The following is a 19,548-nucleotide window of genomic DNA, read 5'->3' as shown; positions in this document are numbered from 1 at the left end:
AGAAGGGGAGATTAGATATTGGTCTATAATTAGCTAAAACTCCTGGATCCAGAGTTGGTTTTTTAAGCAACGGTTTAATTACAGCTGTCTTAAAATATTGAGGTACATATCCTATTAATAGAGATGTATTGATCAGGTCCAGTACAGACGTATTGATTAGGAAACATATTTCCTTGAATAATCTGGTTGGGATGGGGTCTAAAACACAGGTTGAAGGTTTCGATGAAGCTATTATGTTGGTTAACTCAGAGAGCTGTACAGGCAAGAAACGGTCCAAATGACAATCAGCTTCTAAAGACGTCTCTAAGGCTGCTGCAGATGAAATAGCATTAGTAGTGTTCAGGTTATTACTGATTTCCTTCCTGATAGAAACTATTTTATTTATAAAGAAACTCATAAAGTCGTCACAGCTGAGGTTGAAAGGAATAGATGGCTCAACGGCACTATGGCTCTTAGTCAGTCTGGTTCCAGTGCTGAAGAGAAACCTGGGGTTGTTCTTCTTCTCCTCTATCAATGATGAATAATAAGCTGTTCTAGCCACATGCAAGGCTTTTTTATACACTATTAAACTTTCTTTCCAGACTATGCGACACTCTTCTAAGCCAGATGAACGCCATTTTCTTTCCAAACGTCTTGATGTCTGTTTTAAAGCTTGAAGCTGGGAATTAAACCACCGGGCCGCTTCTTCTGACTGGTTCTCTTCTTCTTTAGAGGAGCAACATTATCTAGTGTTATACGCATTAAAGCTGTCATTCTAGCCACACATTCATGGACCTGTGTTGGAGTAAAGCTCGGATGGGTGTTTCCTGTCAGGTTAACACATGGTGTTGGAGGAAATACTGCTGAAATAGACTTCTTAAATTTGTTAACAACACTATCTGACAAACATCGACTAGAATGAATTTTCTTCCCAGCCCTTGTGTAGTCAAGTAAAGTAAACTCAAAAGTTATTAAATGATCAGACAGAACAGGGTTATGAGGAAAAACTGTTAGTTGATCACTTTTGATGCCACATGTCAGAAGAAGATCCAGAGTGTGACGATGAGAATGAGTCGGTCTGTGGACATTTTGGGAAAATCCAATTGAACTTAATATAGAGTTAAAGGCAATGGTTAAACTGTCATGTTCATCATCAAGATGAATGTTAAAATCCCCCAGAACAATAACTTTATCAGTATTCAGCACTAAGTCTGATAAGAGGTCTGAGAAGTCAGTTAGGAACTGTGAGGAAGATCCAGGTGGACGGTAGACTACTACTAGGAGAAGTGGCTTCTCTCATTTCCATCTTGGGTGGGATAGACTAAGAGTCAGGTGTTCAAAGCTATTGGAATTATTTTATGTTTAGGACTAATCAATAGTTCTGATTTAAAGATAGCTGCCACACCTCCTCCTCGACCTGTAGTTCTGGGAACATCTGTGTGGAGTCGATTCATTAATACTAACATGATCCTCCTGCTGCAGCAGGTTTCCATAAGACAGAACAGATCAATATGATGATCAGTAATCAGGTCATTGATTAACAGAGACTTCAACACAAGAGATCTAATATTCATTAAACCGCATTTAATGGATTTATTATTTTGTCTTATTAGATTTATTGTTTTGATATTAATGAGGTTTTCATGGTTTACTCCATCTGTTTTATTCTTTATTGTGGGGGGGGGGCAGATACCATCATTATGGGTTGTGGGGGGGCAGATACCATCATTATGGGTTTTGGGGAGGGGGGGCGACAGGGGTGAGATTACAGAAAGACATGTGAGACTACAACTCTGCTTCCTAGTCTCAGTCCTGAACAGTCATGGGTTTAACTGACTAATAAAATGATCCATGTTCCTAGAAACGAGAGCTGCTCCATCCACTGTGGGATGAATCCCGTCTCTCCTAATAAGACCAGGTTTTCCCCAGAAGCTTTTCCAGTTATCTATAACGCCCACATTTTGTTCTGGGCACCACCTGGACAGCCAGCGGTAAAAGGATGACAAACAGCTAAACATGTCGTCGCTGGTCAGGTCTGGCAGGGGTCCGGAGAAAACTACGGAGTCTGACATGGTTTTAGCAAAGTCACACACTGAGGCAACGTTTACTTTGGTGATCTCTGATTGGTGTAACCGGGTGTCATTTACCCCAACATGAATAATAATCTTCTTGTATTTACGTTTATCCTCAGCCAGCAGTTTTAAGTAAGATTTAATGTGGCCTGCTCTGGAACCTGGAATGTATCTGACTACGACCCCTGGAGTATCTATCGCCACGATTCTAACTATGGAGCGAAATCTTACATTTCTCACAACTGAGTCTCCAATTATCAGAGTCGTTGGAGAGGAGTGTGACGGAGGCTTTACCTGAGGTGGTGGTGGTGATGTAGCGGGTCCAGCAGCACGGTGGGTGGAGGTTCGTTTCAGAGCCGGGTTAAAGGACGGCTCGGGCCTGCAAGCCTTATTGAGGCACTCGGGCACCGGGGGGGGCGGGGAAGCACCGTGGTGCCGGTGAGATGGATTGAGAATTGTCGCTTAAAGGGGGGAAATCTGCAAGACTGAGGACATCAAACCTGTTGTAACAGGGGGTGTCGTTTGGTGGAGGTGCGCTGCGACGCCTTCCTCTTTGTCGCCGTGGAGCGACATGGAACCGGGGCTCCTGTTGGCTCGGTGTGGAGCTGACCGGGATCTTTGGTTTAGCTCTGAGATGCAACCAGGTCTCCGGATCGGTGAACTGTGGCAGGGTTCCAGCAGCGGGATGGCTGTCAGTATGAGCCTCGTTGGGGAACGCATCGTTGGGGAACGCTGCTCCGGCATCCACAGCTTTGAGCGTCCTGTAAACGTTTGCAGCTAGCTAACCGCCGGGTCTGGTTGACAGGATTTCAGCTGATCGAGATGTGCTCTGGTGAGTGTTTTGATGATTTGAGTTGTCCGGGGGCTGCAATTAAACTCTGAATACTGGAATGAGTTTGAGATCCAATCTGGTCCGGGCTAGGCAGATTGTCCTCAAGGAAATTAGAGTCGGAGGGCTGGGGTAGGTGTCGTCGAGTGGAAGTGGAAGCAGTGGATCTTTTTTCACCAAGCTGCTTGGCAGTTGCCCCGTAGCCCATTCCAGCTCTGTGGAGATCTGCGATGTTGTCTCTGGTGTCTTTGGACCACTCTTTGGTCTTGGCCATGTTAGTAGTTGGAGTCGTACTGATTATATGGGGAGGACAGGTGTCTTTATGTAGCTAACCACCTCAAACAGGTGCTTCTGATTTTGGATAATAAGTGGAGAGGAGGTTTTTAAAGGTGGACTAACAGGTCTCTGAGGGTCAGAACTCTGATAGCTGATAGGTGTTCAAATTCTTATTTGCTGTGGTAACATAAAAATAAATTATTTAAAAAATCATCCAATGTGATTTCCAGATTTTTGGTCGTGCAACTAAGATGAAGATTTCAGACCCTCCATGATGTCTAAGTGGGAGAACTTGGAAAATCACAGGCTGTTCACATATTTATTGGCCTCGCTGTATATGCCAGGCCTTAGAGACACAAGGAGTGTTGAACTGCGGCTAATCAGGGCAACACCATACAGAAAGTAGGAAATCAATCATGTGACTTTGTGATCAGAAACAAACTTTATTTGTTCCAAAAATAGAAACGCTTTCATCAAAAATATATTATAGTTTCAAAACTCCACATACTCACCACATACTCACACTTTACTACAGAGTACTACAGGGGAGGGTCATCTTGGATAAAAACACACAGTTACATGGTTGCTAGGGGTGGGGAATCCTGTAGGCGTTGTGGCTTGTTATCAGATGACATCGCTCATTAAATATTCACATTTCATCATCCGGCTGTTATAAAAGTCAATCTGCCACCTTGCTGGCTTGATGGTGTTTCCGTGGTAACACTGCTTCAGCAGCAGCTCTGTTCATTTGGCCGTCGTCATCTGACAGGAAGGGATGTCACAGCTCATTCAAGGCCCTGTTGCATCAGGAAATCTTCAAGCGCACTTAGTCGCTCAACCAGCATCACATCCAGGTCACCGTCATCATCCAAACCATTGCCGTGGAGATGTCGTCGAGCTGCTGCCCGTTTCCTGGGTGCCATAGTAACGGGAAGTCCGGTTCCTGAAGACAGAACAACTGGTGAGGATGTGGAGTTCTTCCTCCAGGTTGGAATAACTGCTTTATTCCAGATTTAACATCAAAGGATGATTGTAGCGATCCCGGCTAACCGTGCTACCCAGCATACCTTGGGCTTTCTTCTTCTTCCTGGGCTGTGTAAAGTCAGGAAAGAGGAGGAGTCTGCGTCTCCTCTGGTGGCCAATCAGGAGCAGCGCACCATCCTTCTCTCGTGGTTCCTCGAAAATGGTTTCCAAACTCCTGCAGGACCAAAGCAAAGCATGCTGGGAGATAGAGTTGTAAAGCTCATGTTCAAGTAATCTTAATGCCCCAGAGGTCATGGTCCCTTATGGGGTGGGGGGGTTTAACTGGTTTAACTGGTAATGGTGGTGGTGGTGTACCTGCTGGTGGTGGGGGTTTTGTAGTTCTTGTTGGTGTAGATCTCCTCCAGACTGAACTCCTTCTTCTTCAACCTGAAGATGGAAACACCATCATCAGACGTGAACTGGAGTCTGATTTATAAGGGCTGCATGCGCACATGCTTGAAACTGGCGTGTGCACGAAACACAGGTACAGCGTTAAGCTGGTTTAAATCATATTTATCTGATAGACTTCAGTTCGTTCATGTAAATGACAAGTCCTCCTCCCAAACTACAGTAAGTCATGGAGTTCCTCATGGTTCTGTACTTGGACCAATACTCTTCACGCTATATATGCTCCCTTTTGGCAAAATTATTAGACAGCATGGAATAAACTTTCATTGTTATGCAGATGATACTCAGATATACTTGTCCTTTAAACCAGATGAAACAAATCAGCCCAATAGGCCACAAAATTGTCTCATAGACATAAAGACTTGGATGTCTAGAAATGTTCTCCTCTTAAACTCAGATAAGACTGAAGTAATTCTTGTTGGATCTGAAAAACTCAGAGCCAAATTTTCCAGTTTTGTAATGAACCTGGATGGCATTACTTTAGCTTCCAGTGCTACAGTGAGAAACCTTGGAGTAATATTTGACCCTGACCTGTCCTTTGGTCCACATATTAAGCAGGTTACTAAAACAGCCTTCTTTCATTTACGTAATAAAGCCAAAATTAGGGACATTCTGTCTCAGAGTGATGCAGAAAAACTGGTTCACGCTTTTGTTACTTCGAGACTAGATTACTGTAACTCTCTATTACTGGGCTGTCCTAAATATGCCCTGAAAAGCCTTCAGCTGATCCAGAATTCTGCAGCCAGAGTCCTGACCAGAACCAGCAGGAGAGATCATATTTCTCCAGTTTTAGCCTCTCTTCATTGGCTGCCTGTTGAATCTAGAATAGAATTTAAAATCCTTCTCCTTACATATAAAGCCCTCCACAACCAGGCACCACTATATATCAAAGACCTCATTGTTCCTTATATACCAAGCAGAGTACTTTGTTCGCAGACTGCAGGCTTACTTGTGGTTCCTAGAGTCTCAAAGAGCCGAGCAGGAGGCAGAGCCTTTGGTTATCAGGCCCCTCTCTTATGGAATAAGCTCCCAGTTAGTGTTAGGGAAGCAGACACCCTCTCCACCTTTAAGACTAGGCTGAAGACTTATCTTTTTGATAAGTCCTATAGCTAGGGATGGTTAGCATCCCTTAGTTATGCTGCTATAGGTTTAGACTGCTGAGGGACATTTCCTGATACACTGAGCTTCTTTCTCTTTATCTCTCTCTTTTATTTTGAAGCTGAGGGAGGATGTGCGGTCCTTCATGAAGACGTTGACCCAGAACTACGCTGGTTCTGGGGAAACAGGCAATTCCCCTCAGATATTTCCTTTGACTCCATCATGTACATGTTAGTCAGGTCAGACCAACTTGGTGGCAGGATGATTGCACGACTCCATCCTGCCACAAAGCAGAGTAAGCAACAGAACGTGATGCTGCTTCTTGGTATTTTAATGAAAACTTGTTGTAGAAACAATTCAGGCCTCTTCTGATGTGGTGTTGATGGCCCCCCATTCTTTTCGACGTACATACACTTCTAGTATTGATGCTACGCAGCGTTTTATGGAGGAGGACCAGGTCTCAGATCTCAAGTAGTTTCGGGTTTCAACATCTTTAGGACTTCTTAGAATTTCCATCTTACTCTGGTTCTGGTTCAAGATCATGGCTAAATCCTGGTCTGAGTAAACTAATCCAAGGAACGAGGAAGTTTTGGAAGCTTGATGACTACCGTTGGACTCCTCCCCCAGTCCCTGATGGAACTGGGTTTTTTTCTGGAGCAGCAGAGCTGGTTTCACCATGACAGAACGGTTTCTGAGTTGGGTTCTGGTTCAGAACCAGTGTCCCAGGGTTAGGGCTGAAGTCAAAATGCAAACAGAGTAAACGAACCACCAACAGAGACACAGATGTTCTGGTTCTGGTCATTGGACTCAGGTCACCAGTCTGTATTTCTTAAAGAAAGTCGGACTTTACCCCGTTTCTCTGGCATCATTCACCTTTTCACCTTCGGCAGCCCCATGGGGGTGAGTGGCGTGTCCCGGGGCGACGCTCGGCGTATTCTGATCTGTGACACCCGCTTGGCGATCTGGGATGAACAGGAAACGCAGCGTTACTGCGGGACAGAGCACAGACACCTGAAGAGCTGACAAAGTCTCTGATGGGACACCAAACCTCTCCATTAGAGCTGATGAACCCAGAGCTTGCTGCTGATTGGCAAACATGGATCGGCGCAGACAGCCCATTGGCTGAACACGCAGTAAGGGGAAGGGCTTGTCTGCGGGGCGGGTACAAGCTCCGAGCCGTGTGATTGGCTCGTTGTTTCTGCTGTCGCCGGGTAGAAAAGTAAGAACTGGAAAACATGATCATTAAAAAAATGAAAGAAAAAACAAATAATGATTGATTTTCAAACGTAAATCTCACATTTGACACGTGTTATTCATTACCGTGAGTGTTAGAGATGTGTTACATATTAGAGACATGTTACTAGGGCTGTCAACGTTAATGCATTACTAATGTATTCCCTCCAACTCCTTTTAACAGCGTTAATTTATTTAGTTTCAGGAAGAGATATGGAATCTTTTAAATGCACAGTTTAGCTTTAAAGCTCTGAAAGTGTAAGGTCAGTTTTTAAACTAATGTTGAGGTTAATGATGTTTCCAGTAGCGTGTGCTGTACTGCAGATCATTCAGTAAGCCGTCCTCCTCTAAAGACTTGATGGACAGCTTCTGGTACCACTGGCTTTGGTTAAATAATCCGTGCACACCAGCTATGCAGGAAACAACAGGATTCACTGGATATTTTTATTAAATGCTTCAGGATACAAAATTTGTGTCATTCTTGAACATTCACAAGCACTTCCAGTTCCAGTGTTTCACATTTCAGATGAAGGTTCTGCTTAGTGCAGGTAGTGCTAATAGTGCAGCTTCCAGCAGAAACGTCTTGATAAATCTACACGCATGCTGTCTGTTGGAGACGTGTGGTTGCAGGTTGGAGACGTGTGGTTGCAGGTTGGAGACGTGTGGTTGCAGGTTGGAGACGTGTGGTTGCACGTTGGAGACGTGTGGTTGCACGTTGGAGACGTGTGGTTGCAGGTTGGAGACGTGTGGTTGCAGGTTGGAGACGTGTGGTTGCACGTTGGAGACGTGTGGTTGCACGTTGGAGACGTGTGGTTGCAGGTTGGAGACGTGTGGTTGCACGTTGGAGACGTGTTGTTGCACGTTGGAGACGTGTTGTTGCACGTTGGAGACGTGTGGTTGCAGGTTGGAGACGTGTGGTTGCAGGCTGGAGACGTGTGGTTGCAGGCTGGAGACGTGTGGTTGCAGGTTGGAGACGTGTTGTTGCACGTTGGAGACGTGTGGTTGCACGTTGGAGACGTGTTGTTGCACGTTGGAGACGTGTGGTTGCAGGTTGGAGACGTGTGGTTGCAGGTTGGAGACGTGTGGTTGCAGGCTGGAGACGTGTGGTTGCAGGCTGGAGACGTGTGGTTGCAGGTTGGAGACGTGTGGTTGCACGTTGGAGACGTGTTGTTGCACGTTGGAGACGTGTTGTTACATGTTGGAGACGTGTTACATGTTGGAGACGTGTTACACGTTGGAGACGTGTTGCACGTTGGAGACGTGTTGCACGTTGGAGACGTGTTGCACGTTGGAGACGTGTTGTTACATGTTGGAGACGTGTTACATGTTGGAGACGTGTTACATGTTGGAGACGTGTTGTTGCACGTTGGAGACGTGTTGTTGCACGTTGGAGACGTGTTACTGCGTGTTAAGAGACGTGTTGTTGTATGTTGGAGACGTGTTACTGCGTGTTAAGAGACGTGTTGCTGCGTGTTAAGAGACGTGTTGCTACACGTTGGAGACGTGTTGTTGTATGTTGGAGACGTGTTGTTGTATGTTGGAGACGTGTTACTGCGTGTTAAGAGACGTGTTGCTACACGTTGGAGACGTGTGGTTGCACGTTGGAGACGTGTGGTTGCACGTTGGAGACGTGTGGTTGCAGGTTGGAGACGTGTGGTTGCAGGCTGGAGACGTGTGGTTGCACGTTGGAGACGTGTGGTTGCAGGTTGGAGACGTGTGGTTGCAGGCTGGAGACGTGTGGTTGCAGGCTGGAGACGTGTGGTTGCACGTTGGAGACGTGTGGTTGCAGGTTGGAGACGTGTGGTTGCAGGCTGGAGACGTGTGGTTGCAGGCTGGAGACGTGTGGTTGCAGGCTGGAGACGTGTGGTTGCAGGCTGGAGACGTGTGGTTGCAGGCTGGAGACGTGTGGTTGCAGGCTGGAGACGTGTGGTTGCACGTTGGAGACGTGTGGTTGCACGTTGGAGACGTGTGGTTGCAGGTTGGAGACGTGTGGTTGCAGGTTGGAGACGTGTGGTTGCAGGCTGGAGACGTGTGGTTGCAGGTTGGAGACGTGTGGTTGCAGGTTGGAGACGTGTGGTTGCAGGTTGGAGACGTGTGGTTGCAGGCTGGAGACGTGTGGTTGCAGGCTGGAGACGTGTGGTTGCAGGCTGGAGACGTGTGGTTGCAGGCTGGAGACGTGTGGTTGCAGGCTGGAGACGTGTGGTTGCACGTTGGAGACGTGTGGTTGCACGTTGGAGACGTGTGGTTGCAGGTTGGAGACGTGTGGTTGCAGGTTGGAGACGTGTGGTTGCAGGCTGGAGACGTGTGGTTGCAGGCTGGAGACGTGTGGTTGCAGGCTGGAGACGTGTGGTTGCAGGCTGGAGACGTGTGGTTGCAGGCTGGAGACGTGTGGTTGCAGGCTGGAGACGTGTGGTTGCACGTTGGAGACGTGTGGTTGCACGTTGGAGACGTGTGGTTGCAGGTTGGAGACGTGTGGTTGCAGGTTGGAGACGTGTGGTTGCAGGCTGGAGACGTGTGGTTGCACGTTGGAGACGTGTGGTTGCACGTTGGAGACGTGTGGTTGCAGGTTGGAGACGTGTGGTTGCAGGTTGGAGACGTGTGGTTGCAGGCTGGAGACGTGTGGTTGCAGGCTGGAGACGTGTGGTTGCAGGTTGGAGACGTGTGGTTGCAGGCTGGAGACGTGTGGTTGCAGGCTGGAGACGTGTGGTTGCACGTTGGAGACGTGTTGTTACATGTTGGAGACGTGTTACATGTTGGAGACGTGTTGCACGTTGGAGACGTGTTGCACGTTGGAGACGTGTTGCACGTTGGAGACGTGTTGCACGTTGGAGACGTGTTGTTACATGTTGGAGACGTGTTACATGTTGGAGACGTGTTACATGTTGGAGACGTGTTGTTGCACGTTGGAGACGTGTTGTTGCACGTTGGAGACGTGTTGTTGCACGTTGGAGACGTGTTACTGCGTGTTAAGAGACGTGTTGTTGTATGTTGGAGACGTGTTACTGCGTGTTAAGAGACGTGTTGCTACACGTTGGAGACGTGTTGTTGTATGTTGGAGACGTGTTACTGCGTGTTAAGAGACGTGTTGCTACACGTTGGAGACGTGTGGTTGCACGTTGGAGACGTGTGGTTGCAGGTTGGAGACGTGTGGTTGCAGGTTGGAGACGTGTGGTTGCACGTTGGAGACGTGTGGTTGCAGGTTGGAGACGTGTGGTTGCACGTTGGAGACGTGTGGTTGCACGTTGGAGACGTGTGGTTGCACGTTGGAGACGTGTTGTTGCACGTTGGAGACGTGTGGTTGCAGGTTGGAGACGTGTGGTTGCAGGTTGGAGACGTGTGGTTGCAGGTTGGAGACGTGTGGTTGCAGGCTGGAGACGTGTGGTTGCACGTTGGAGACGTGTTACATGTTGGAGACATGTTGCATGTTGGAGACGTGTTGTTGCACGTTGGAGACGTGTTGTTGCACGTTGGAGACGTGTTACTGCGTGTTAAGAGACGTGTTGTTACACGTTGGAGACGTGTTACTGCGTGTTAAGAGACGTGTTGTTGTATGTTGGAGACGTGTTACTGCGTGTTAAGAGACGTGTTGTTGTATGTTGGAGACGTGTTGTTGTATGTTGGAGACGTGTTACATGTTGGAGACGTGTTACATGTTGGAGACGTGTTACATGTTGGAGACGTGTTACATGTTGGAGACGTGTTACATGTTGGAGACGTGTTACATGTTGGAGACGTGTTACATGTTGGAGACGTGTTGTTGCACGTTGGAGACGTGTTGTTGCACGTTGGAGACGTGTTACTGCGTGTTAAGAGACGTGTTACTGCGTGTTAAGAGACGTGTTGTTGCACGTTGGAGACGTGTGGTTGCACGTTGGAGACGTGTGGTTGCACGTTGGAGACGTGTTACATGTTGGAGACGTGTTACATGTTGGAGACGTGTTACATGTTGGAGACGTGTTACATGTTGGAGACGTGTTGCATGTTGGAGACGTGTTACATGTTGGAGACGTGTTGTTACACGTTGGAGACGTGTTGTTACACGTTGGAGACGTGTTGTTACATGTTGGAGACGTGTTGTTACATGTTGGAGACGTGTTGTTACATGTTGGAGACGTGTTGTTACATGTTGGAGATGTGTTGTTGCACGTTGGAGATGTGTTGTTACATGTTGGAGATGTGTTGTTACATGTTGGAGATGTGTTACATGTTGGAGACGTGTTGCATGTTGGAGACGTGTTGCATGTTGGAGACGTGTTGCATGTTGGAGACGTGTTGTTGCACGTTGGAGACGTGTTGTTGCACGTTGGAGACGTGTGGTTGCACGTTGGAGATGTGTTGTTACATGTTGGAGATGTGTTGTTACATGTTGGAGATGTGTTGTTACATGTTGGAGACGTGTTACATGTTGGAGACGTGTTGCATGTTGGAGACGTGTTGCATGTTGGAGACGTGTTGCATGTTGGAGACGTGTTGTTGCACGTTGGAGACGTGTTGTTGCACGTTGGAGACGTGTGGTTGCACGTTGGAGACGTGTTACTGCGCGTTAAGAGACGTGTTGTTGCACGTTGGAGACGTGTTGTTGCACGTTGGAGACGTGTTACTGCGTGTTAAGAGACGTGTTGTTGTATGTTGGAGACGTGTTACTGCGTGTTAAGAGACGTGTTGTTGCACGTTGGAGACGTGTGGTTGCACGTTGGAGACGTGTTGCACGTTGGAGACGTGTTGCACGTTGGAGACGTGTTGCACGTTGGAGACGTGTTGCACGTTGGAGACGTGTTGCATGTTGGAGACGTGTTGCATGTTGGAGACGTGTTGCATGTTGGAGACGTGTTACATGTTGGAGACATGTTGCATGTTGGAGACGTGTTGTTGCACGTTGGAGACGTGTTACTGCGTGTTAAGAGACGTGTTGTTGTATGTTGGAGACGTGCTGCATGTTGGAGACGTGTGGTTGCACGTTGGAGACGTGTGGTTGCACGTTGGAGACGTGTTACATGTTGGAGACGTGTTACTGCGTGTTAAGAGACGTGTTGTTGTATGTTGGAGACGTGTTACTGCGTGTTAAGAGACGTGTTACTGCGTGTTAAGAGACGTGTTGTTACACGTTGGAGACGTGTTGTTGCACGTTGGAGACGTGTTACTGCGTGTTAAGAGACGTGTTGTTGTATGTTGGAGATGTGTTGTTACATGTTGGAGATGTGTTGTTACATGTTGGAGATGTGTTGTTACATGTTGGAGACGTGTTACATGTTGGAGACGTGTTACATGTTGGAGACGTGTTACATGTTGGAGACGTGTTGTTGCACGTTGGAGACGTGTTGTTGCACGTTGGAGACGTGTTGTTGCACGTTGGAGACGTGTTACTGCGTGTTAAGAGACGTGTTGTTGCACGTTGGAGACGTGTTGTTGCACGTTGGAGACGTGTTGTTACATGTTGGAGACGTGTTACATGTTGGAGACGTGTTACATGTTGGAGACGTGTTGCTGTATGTTGGAGACGTGTTGCTGTATGTTGGACACGTGTTGCTGTATGTTGGAGACGTGTTGCTGTACGTTGGAGACGTGTTGCTGTACGTTGGAGACGTGTTGCTGCACGTTGGAGACGTGTTGTTGCACGTTGGAGACGTGTTGTATGTTGGAGACGTGTTACTGCGTGTTAAGAGACGTGTGGTTGCACGTTGGAGACGTGTGGTTGCACGTTGGAGACGTGTTACATGTTGGAGACGTGTTACATGTTGGAGACGTGTTGCATGTTGGAGACGTGTTGCATGTTGGAGACGTGTTGTTGCACGTTGGAGACGTGTTGTTGCACGTTGGAGACGTGTTGTTGCACGTTGGAGACGTGTTGTTACACGTTGGAGACGTGTTGTTACATGTTGGAGACGTGTTGTTACATGTTGGAGACGTGTTGTTACATGTTGGAGACGTGTTACATGTTGGAGACATGTTGCATGTTGGAGACGTGTTGTTGTATGTTGGAGACGTGTTACTGCGTGTTAAGAGACGTGTTGTTACACGTTGGAGACGTGTTGTATGTTGGAGACGTGTTACTGCGTGTTAAGAGACGTGTTGTTACACGTTGGAGACGTGTTGTTGCACGTTGGAGACGTGTTACTGCGTGTTAAGAGACGTGTTGTTGTATGTTGGAGACGTGTTACATGTTGGAGACGTGTTGTTACATGTTGGAGACGTGTTACATGTTGGAGACGTGTTGCATGTTGGAGACGTGCTGCATGTTGGAGACGTGTGGTTGCACGTTGGAGACGTGTGGTTGCACGTTGGAGACGTGTTACATGTTGGAGACGTGTTACATGTTGGAGACGTGTTGCTGTATGTTGGAGACGTGTTGCTGTATGTTGGAGACGTGTTGCTGTATGTTGGAGACGTGTTGTTGCACGTTGGAGACGCGTTGTTGCACGTTGGAGACGTGTTACTGCGTGTTAAGAGACGTGTTGCATGTTGGAGACGTGTGGTTGCACGTTGGAGACGTGTTACATGTTGGAGACGTGTTACATGTTGGAGACGTGTTACATGTTGGAGACGTGTTGCTGTATGTTGGAGACGTGTTGCTGTATGTTGGAGACGTGTTGCTGTATGTTGGAGACGTGTTGTTGCACGTTGGAGACGTGTTACTGCGTGTTAAGAGACGTGCTGCTGCATGTTGGAGACGTGCTGCTGCATGTTGGAGACGTGCTGCTGCATGTTGGAGACGTGCTGCTGCATGTTGGAGTCGTGCTGTTGCATGTTGGAGTCGTGCTGTTGCATGTTGGAGTCGTGCTGTTGCATGTTGGAGTCGTGCTGTTGCATGTTGGAGTCGTGCTGTTGCATGTTGGAGACGTGTTGCTGTATGTTGGAGACGTGTTGCTGTATGTTGGAGACGTGTTGCTGTATGTTGGAGACGTGTTGTTACATGTTGGAGACGTGTTGCATGTTGGAGACATGTTGCATGTTGGAGACATGTTGCACGTTGGAGACGTGTTGTTGCACGTTGGAGACGTGTTACTGCGTGTTAAGAGACGTGTTACATGTTGGAGACGTGTTGTTACATGTTGGAGATGTGTTGTTACATGTTGGAGATGTGTTGTTACATGTTGGAGATGTGTTGTTACATGTTGGAGATGTGTTGTTACATGTTGGAGATGTGTTGTTACATGTTGGAGATGTGTTGTTACATATTGGAGATGTGTTGTTACATATTGGAGATGTGTTGCTGTATGTTGGAGACGTGTTGCTGTATGTTGGAGACGTGTTGCTGTATGTTGGAGACGTGTTGTTACATGTTGGAGACGTGTTACATGTTGGAGACGTGTTACATGTTGGAGACGTGTTGCTGTATGTTGGAGACGTGTTGCTGTATGTTGGAGACGTGTTGCTGTATGTTGGAGACGTGTTACATGTTGGAGACGTGTTACATGTTGGAGACGTGTTACATGTTGGAGACATGTTGCATGTTGGAGACGTGTTGTTGCACGTTGGAGACGTGTTGTTGCACGTTGGAGACGTGTTACTGCGTGTTAAGAGACGTGTTGTTGTATGTTGGAGACGTGTTACTGCGTGTTAAGAGACGTGTTGTTGTATGTTGGAGACGTGTTGTTGCACGTTGGAGACGTGTTGTTGCACGTTGGAGACGTGTTACTGCGTGTTAAGAGACGTGTTGCATGTTGGAGACGTGCTGCATGTTGGAGACGTGCTGCATGTTGGAGACGTGCTGCATGTTGGAGACGTGCTGCTGCATGTTGGAGACGTGCTGCTGCATGTTGGAGACGTGCTGCTGCATGTTGGAGACGTGCTGCTGCATGTTGGAGTCGTGCTGTTGCATGTTGGAGTCGTGCTGTTGCATGTTGGAGACGTGTTGCTGTATGTTGGAGACGTGTTGCTGTATGTTGGAGACGTGTTACATGTTGGAGATGTGTTGTTACATGTTGGAGATGTGTTGTTACATGTTGGAGATGTGTTGTTACATGTTGGAGATGTGTTGTTACATGTTGGAGATGTGTTGTTACATGTTGGAGATGTGTTGTTACATATTGGAGATGTGTTGTTACATATTGGAGATGTGTTGTTACATATTGGAGATGTGTTGCTGTATGTTGGAGACGTGTTGCTGTATGTTGGAGACGTGTTGCTGTATGTTGGAGACGTGTTGTTACATGTTGGAGACGTGTTACATGTTGGAGACGTGTTGCTGTATGTTGGAGACGTGTTGCTGTATGTTGGAGACGTGTTGCTGTATGTTGGAGACGTGTTACATGTTGGAGACGTGTTACATGTTGGAGACGTGTTACATGTTGGAGACATGTTGCATGTTGGAGACGTGTTGTTGCACGTTGGAGACGTGTTGTTGCACGTTGGAGACGTGTTACTGCGTGTTAAGAGACGTGTTGTTGTATGTTGGAGACGTGTTGTTGCACATTGGAGACGTGTTGTTGCACGTTGGAGACGTGTTACTGCGTGTTAAGAGACGTGTTGCATGTTGGAGACGTACTGCGTGTTAAGAGACGTGTTGCATGTTGGAGACGTGCTGCATGTTGGAGACGTGTGGTTGCACGTTGGAGACGTGTTACATGTTGGAGACGTGTTACATGTTGGAGACGTGTTGCTGTATGTTGGAGACGTGTTGCTGTATGTTGGAGACGTGTTGCTGTATGTTGGAGACGTGTTGTTGCACGTTGGAGACGTGTTGTTGCACGTTGGAGACGTGTTGTTGCACGTTGGAGACGTGTTACTGCGTGTTAAGAGACGTGTTGCATGTTGGAGACGTGCTGCATGTTGGAGACGTGCTGCTGCATGTTGGAGACGTGCTGCTGCATGTTGGAGACGTGCTGCTGCATGTTGGAGACGTGCTGCTGCATGTTGGAGACGTGCTGCTGCATGTTGGAGACGTGCTGCTGCATGTTGGAGACGTGCTGCTGCATGTTGGAGACGTGCTGCTGCATGTTGGAGACGTGCTGCTGCATGTTGGAGTCGTGCTGTTGCATGTTGGAGTCGTGCTGTTGCATGTTGGAGACGTGTTGCTGCATGTTGGAGACGTGTTGCTGTATGTTGGAGACGTGTTACATGTTGGAGATGTGTTGTTACATGTTGGAGATGTGTTGTTACATGTTGGAGATGTGTTGTTACATGTTGGAGATGTGTTGTTACATATTGGAGATGTGTTGTTACATATTGGAGATGTGTTGTTACATATTGGAGATGTGTTGCTGTATGTTGGAGACGTGTTGCTGTATGTTGGAGACGTGTTGTTACATGTTGGAGACGTGTTACATGTTGGAGACGTGTTACATGTTGGAGACGTGTTGCTGTATGTTGGAGACGTGTTGCTGTATGTTGGAGACGTGTTGCTGTATGTTGGAGACGTGTTACATGTTGGAGACGTGTTACATGTTGGAGACGTGTTACATGTTGGAGATGTGTTGTTACATGTTGGAGATGTGTTGTTACATGTTGGAGATGTGTTGTTACATGTTGGAGATGTGTTGTTACATGTTGGAGATGTGTTGTTACATGTTGGAGACGTGTTACTGCGTGTTAAGAGACGTGTTGTTGTATGTTGGAGACGTGTTACTGCGTGTTAAGAGACGTGTTGTTGTATGTTGGAGACGTGTTACTGCGTGTTAAGAGACGTGTTGTTGCACGTTGGAGACGTGTGGTTGCACGTTGGAGACGTGTGATTGCACGTTGGAGACGTGTGGTTGCACGTTGGAGACGTGTTACATGTTGGAGACGTGTTGCATGTTGGAGACGTGTTGCATGTTGGAGACGTGTTGTTGCACGTTGGAGACGTGTTGTTGCACGTTGGAGATGTGTTGTTACATGTTGGAGATGTGTTGTTACATGTTGGAGATGTGTTGTTACATGTTGGAGATGTGTTGTTACATGTTGGAGATGTGTTGTTACATGTTGGAGATGTGTTGTTACATGTTGGAGACGTGTTGTTACATGTTGGAGACGTGTTACTGCGTGTTAAGAGACGTGTTGTTGTATGTTGGAGACGTGTTACTGCGTGTTAAGAGACGTGTTGTTACACGTTGGAGACGTGTTGCTGCACGTTGGAGACGTGTTGTTGCACGTTGGAGACGTGTTGTATGTTGGAGACGTGTTACTGCGTGTTAAGAGACGTGTGGTTGCACGTTGGAGACGTGTGGTTGCACGTTGGAGACGTGTTACATGTTGGAGACGTGTTGCATGTTGGAGACGTGTTGCATGTTGGAGACGTGTTGTTGCACGTTGGAGACGTGTTGTTGCACGTTGGAGACGTGTTGTTGCACGTTGGAGACGTGTTGTTACACGTTGGAGACGTGTTGTTACATGTTGGAGACGTGTTGTTACATGTTGGAGACGTGTTGTTACATGTTGGAGACGTGTTACATGTTGGAGACATGTTGCATGTTGGAGACGTGTTGTTGTATGTTGGAGACGTGTTACTGCGTGTTAAGAGACGTGTTGTTACACGTTGGAGACGTGTTGTATGTTGGAGACGTGTTACTGCGTGTTAAGAGACGTGTTGTTACACGTTGGAGACGTGTTGTTGCACGTTGGAGACGTGTTACTGCGTGTTAAGAGACGTGTTGTTGTATGTTGGAGACGTGTTACATGTTGGAGACGTGTTGTTACATGTTGGAGACGTGTTACATGTTGGAGACGTGTTGCATGTTGGAGACGTGCTGCATGTTGGAGACGTGTGGTTGCACGTTGGAGACGTGTGGTTGCACGTTGGAGACGTGTTACATGTTGGAGACGTGTTACATGTTGGAGACGTGTTGCTGTATGTTGGAGACGTGTTGCTGTATGTTGGAGACGTGTTGCTGTATGTTGGAGACGTGTTGTTGCACGTTGGAGACGCGTTGTTGCACGTTGGAGACGTGTTACTGCGTGTTAAGAGACGTGTTGCATGTTGGAGACGTGTGGTTGCACGTTGGAGACGTGTTACATGTTGGAGACGTGTTACATGTTGGAGACGTGTTACATGTTGGAGACGTGTTGCTGTATGTTGGAGACGTGTTGCTGTATGTTGGAGACGTGTTGCTGTATGTTGGAGACGTGTTGTTGCACGTTGGAGACGTGTTACTGCGTGTTAAGAGACGTGCTGCTGCATGTTGGAGACGTGCTGCTGCATGTTGGAGACGTGCTGCTGCATGTTGGAGTCGTGCTGTTGCATGTTGGAGTCGTGCTGTTGCATGTTGGAGTCGTGCTGTTGCATGTTGGAGTCGTGCTGTTGCATGTTGGAGACGTGTTGCTGTATGTTGGAGACGTGTTGCTGTATGTTGGAGACGTGTTGCTGTATGTTGGAGACGTGTTGTTACATGTTGGAGACGTGTTGCATGTTGGAGACATGTTGCATGTTGGAGACATGTTGCACGTTGGAGACATGTTGCACGTTGGAGACGTGTTGTTGCACGTTGGAGACGTGTTACTGCGTGTTAAGAGACGTGTTACATGTTGGAGATGTGTTGTTACATGTTGGAGATGTGTTGTTACATGTTGGAGATGTGTTGTTACATGTTGGAGATGTGTTGTTACATGTTGGAGATGTGTTGTTACATATTGGAGATGTGTTGTTACATATTGGAGATGTGTTGTTACATATTGGAGATGTGTTGCTGTATGTTGGAGACGTGTTGCTGTATGTTGGAGACGTGTTGCTGTATGTTGGAGACGTGTTGTTACATGTTGGAGACGTGTTACATGTTGGAGACGTGTTACATGTTGGAGACGTGTTGCTGTATGTTGGAGACGTGTTGCTGTATGTTGGAGACGTGTTGCTGTATGTTGGAGACGTGTTACATGTTGGAGACGTGTTACATGTTGGAGACGTGTTACATGTTGGAGACATGTTGCATGTTGGAGACGTGTTGTTGCACGTTGGAGACGTGTTGTTGCACGTTGGAGACGTGTTACTGCGTGTTAAGAGACGTGTTGTTGTATGTTGGAGACGTGTTACTGCGTGTTAAGAGACGTGTTGTTGTATGTTGGAGACGTGTTGTTGCACGTTGGAGACGTGTTGTTGCACGTTGGAGACGTGTTACTGCGTGTTAAGAGACGTGTTGCATGTTGGAGACGTGCTGCATGTTGGAGACGTGCTGCATGTTGGAGACGTGCTGCATGTTGGAGACGTGCTGCTGCATGTTGGAGACGTGCTGCTGCATGTTGGAGACGTGCTGCTGCATGTTGGAGACGTGCTGCTGCATGTTGGAGTCGTGCTGTTGCATGTTGGAGTCGTGCTGTTGCATGTTGGAGACGTGTTGCTGTATGTTGGAGACGTGTTGCTGTATGTTGGAGACGTGTTACATGTTGGAGATGTGTTGTTACATGTTGGAGATGTGTTGTTACATGTTGGAGATGTGTTGTTACATGTTGGAGATGTGTTGTTACATGTTGGAGATGTGTTGTTACATGTTGGAGATGTGTTGTTACATGTTGGAGATGTGTTGTTACATATTGGAGATGTGTTGTTACATATTGGAGATGTGTTGTTACATATTGGAGATGTGTTGCTGTATGTTGGAGACGTGTTGCTGTATGTTGGAGACGTGTTGCTGTATGTTGGAGACGTGTTGTTACATGTTGGAGACGTGTTACATGTTGGAGACGTGTTGCTGTATGTTGGAGACGTGTTGCTGTATGTTGGAG

At 47.3% G+C, this 19,548-nt stretch overlaps 1 protein-coding gene across 1 annotated transcript in view; it reads right to left on the bottom strand.

Annotated features, from left to right (window-relative positions):
• Positions 1 to 3,575: 3,575 nt before the first annotated feature.
• LOC306768566 (uncharacterized protein) overlaps positions 3,576 to 19,548 on the bottom strand; it is a gene marked incomplete at its 5' end in the record, with an annotated part of 77,544 nt that continues 61,571 nt past the window's right edge. Inside the window, 5 exons of the mRNA XM_079256974.1 lie at positions 3,576 to 4,099; positions 4,224 to 4,354; positions 4,495 to 4,566; positions 6,559 to 6,647; positions 6,734 to 6,911. Of these exons, the coding sequence (XP_079113100.1) occupies positions 3,942 to 4,099; positions 4,224 to 4,354; positions 4,495 to 4,566; positions 6,559 to 6,647; positions 6,734 to 6,911 (628 nt within the window). The 3' untranslated portion in view covers positions 3,576 to 3,941. The remainder of the gene's footprint in view (positions 4,100 to 4,223; positions 4,355 to 4,494; positions 4,567 to 6,558; positions 6,648 to 6,733; positions 6,912 to 19,548) is intronic.

This window comes from Telmatherina bonti, assembly GCF_933228915.1.
Source record: "Telmatherina bonti genome assembly, chromosome: 17".
Classification (NCBI taxonomy): domain Eukaryota; kingdom Metazoa; phylum Chordata; class Actinopteri; order Atheriniformes; family Telmatherinidae; genus Telmatherina; species Telmatherina bonti.
The sequence above is the reverse complement of the archived record's forward strand: the minus strand, read 5'-3'. Positions and strand labels throughout refer to the sequence as shown.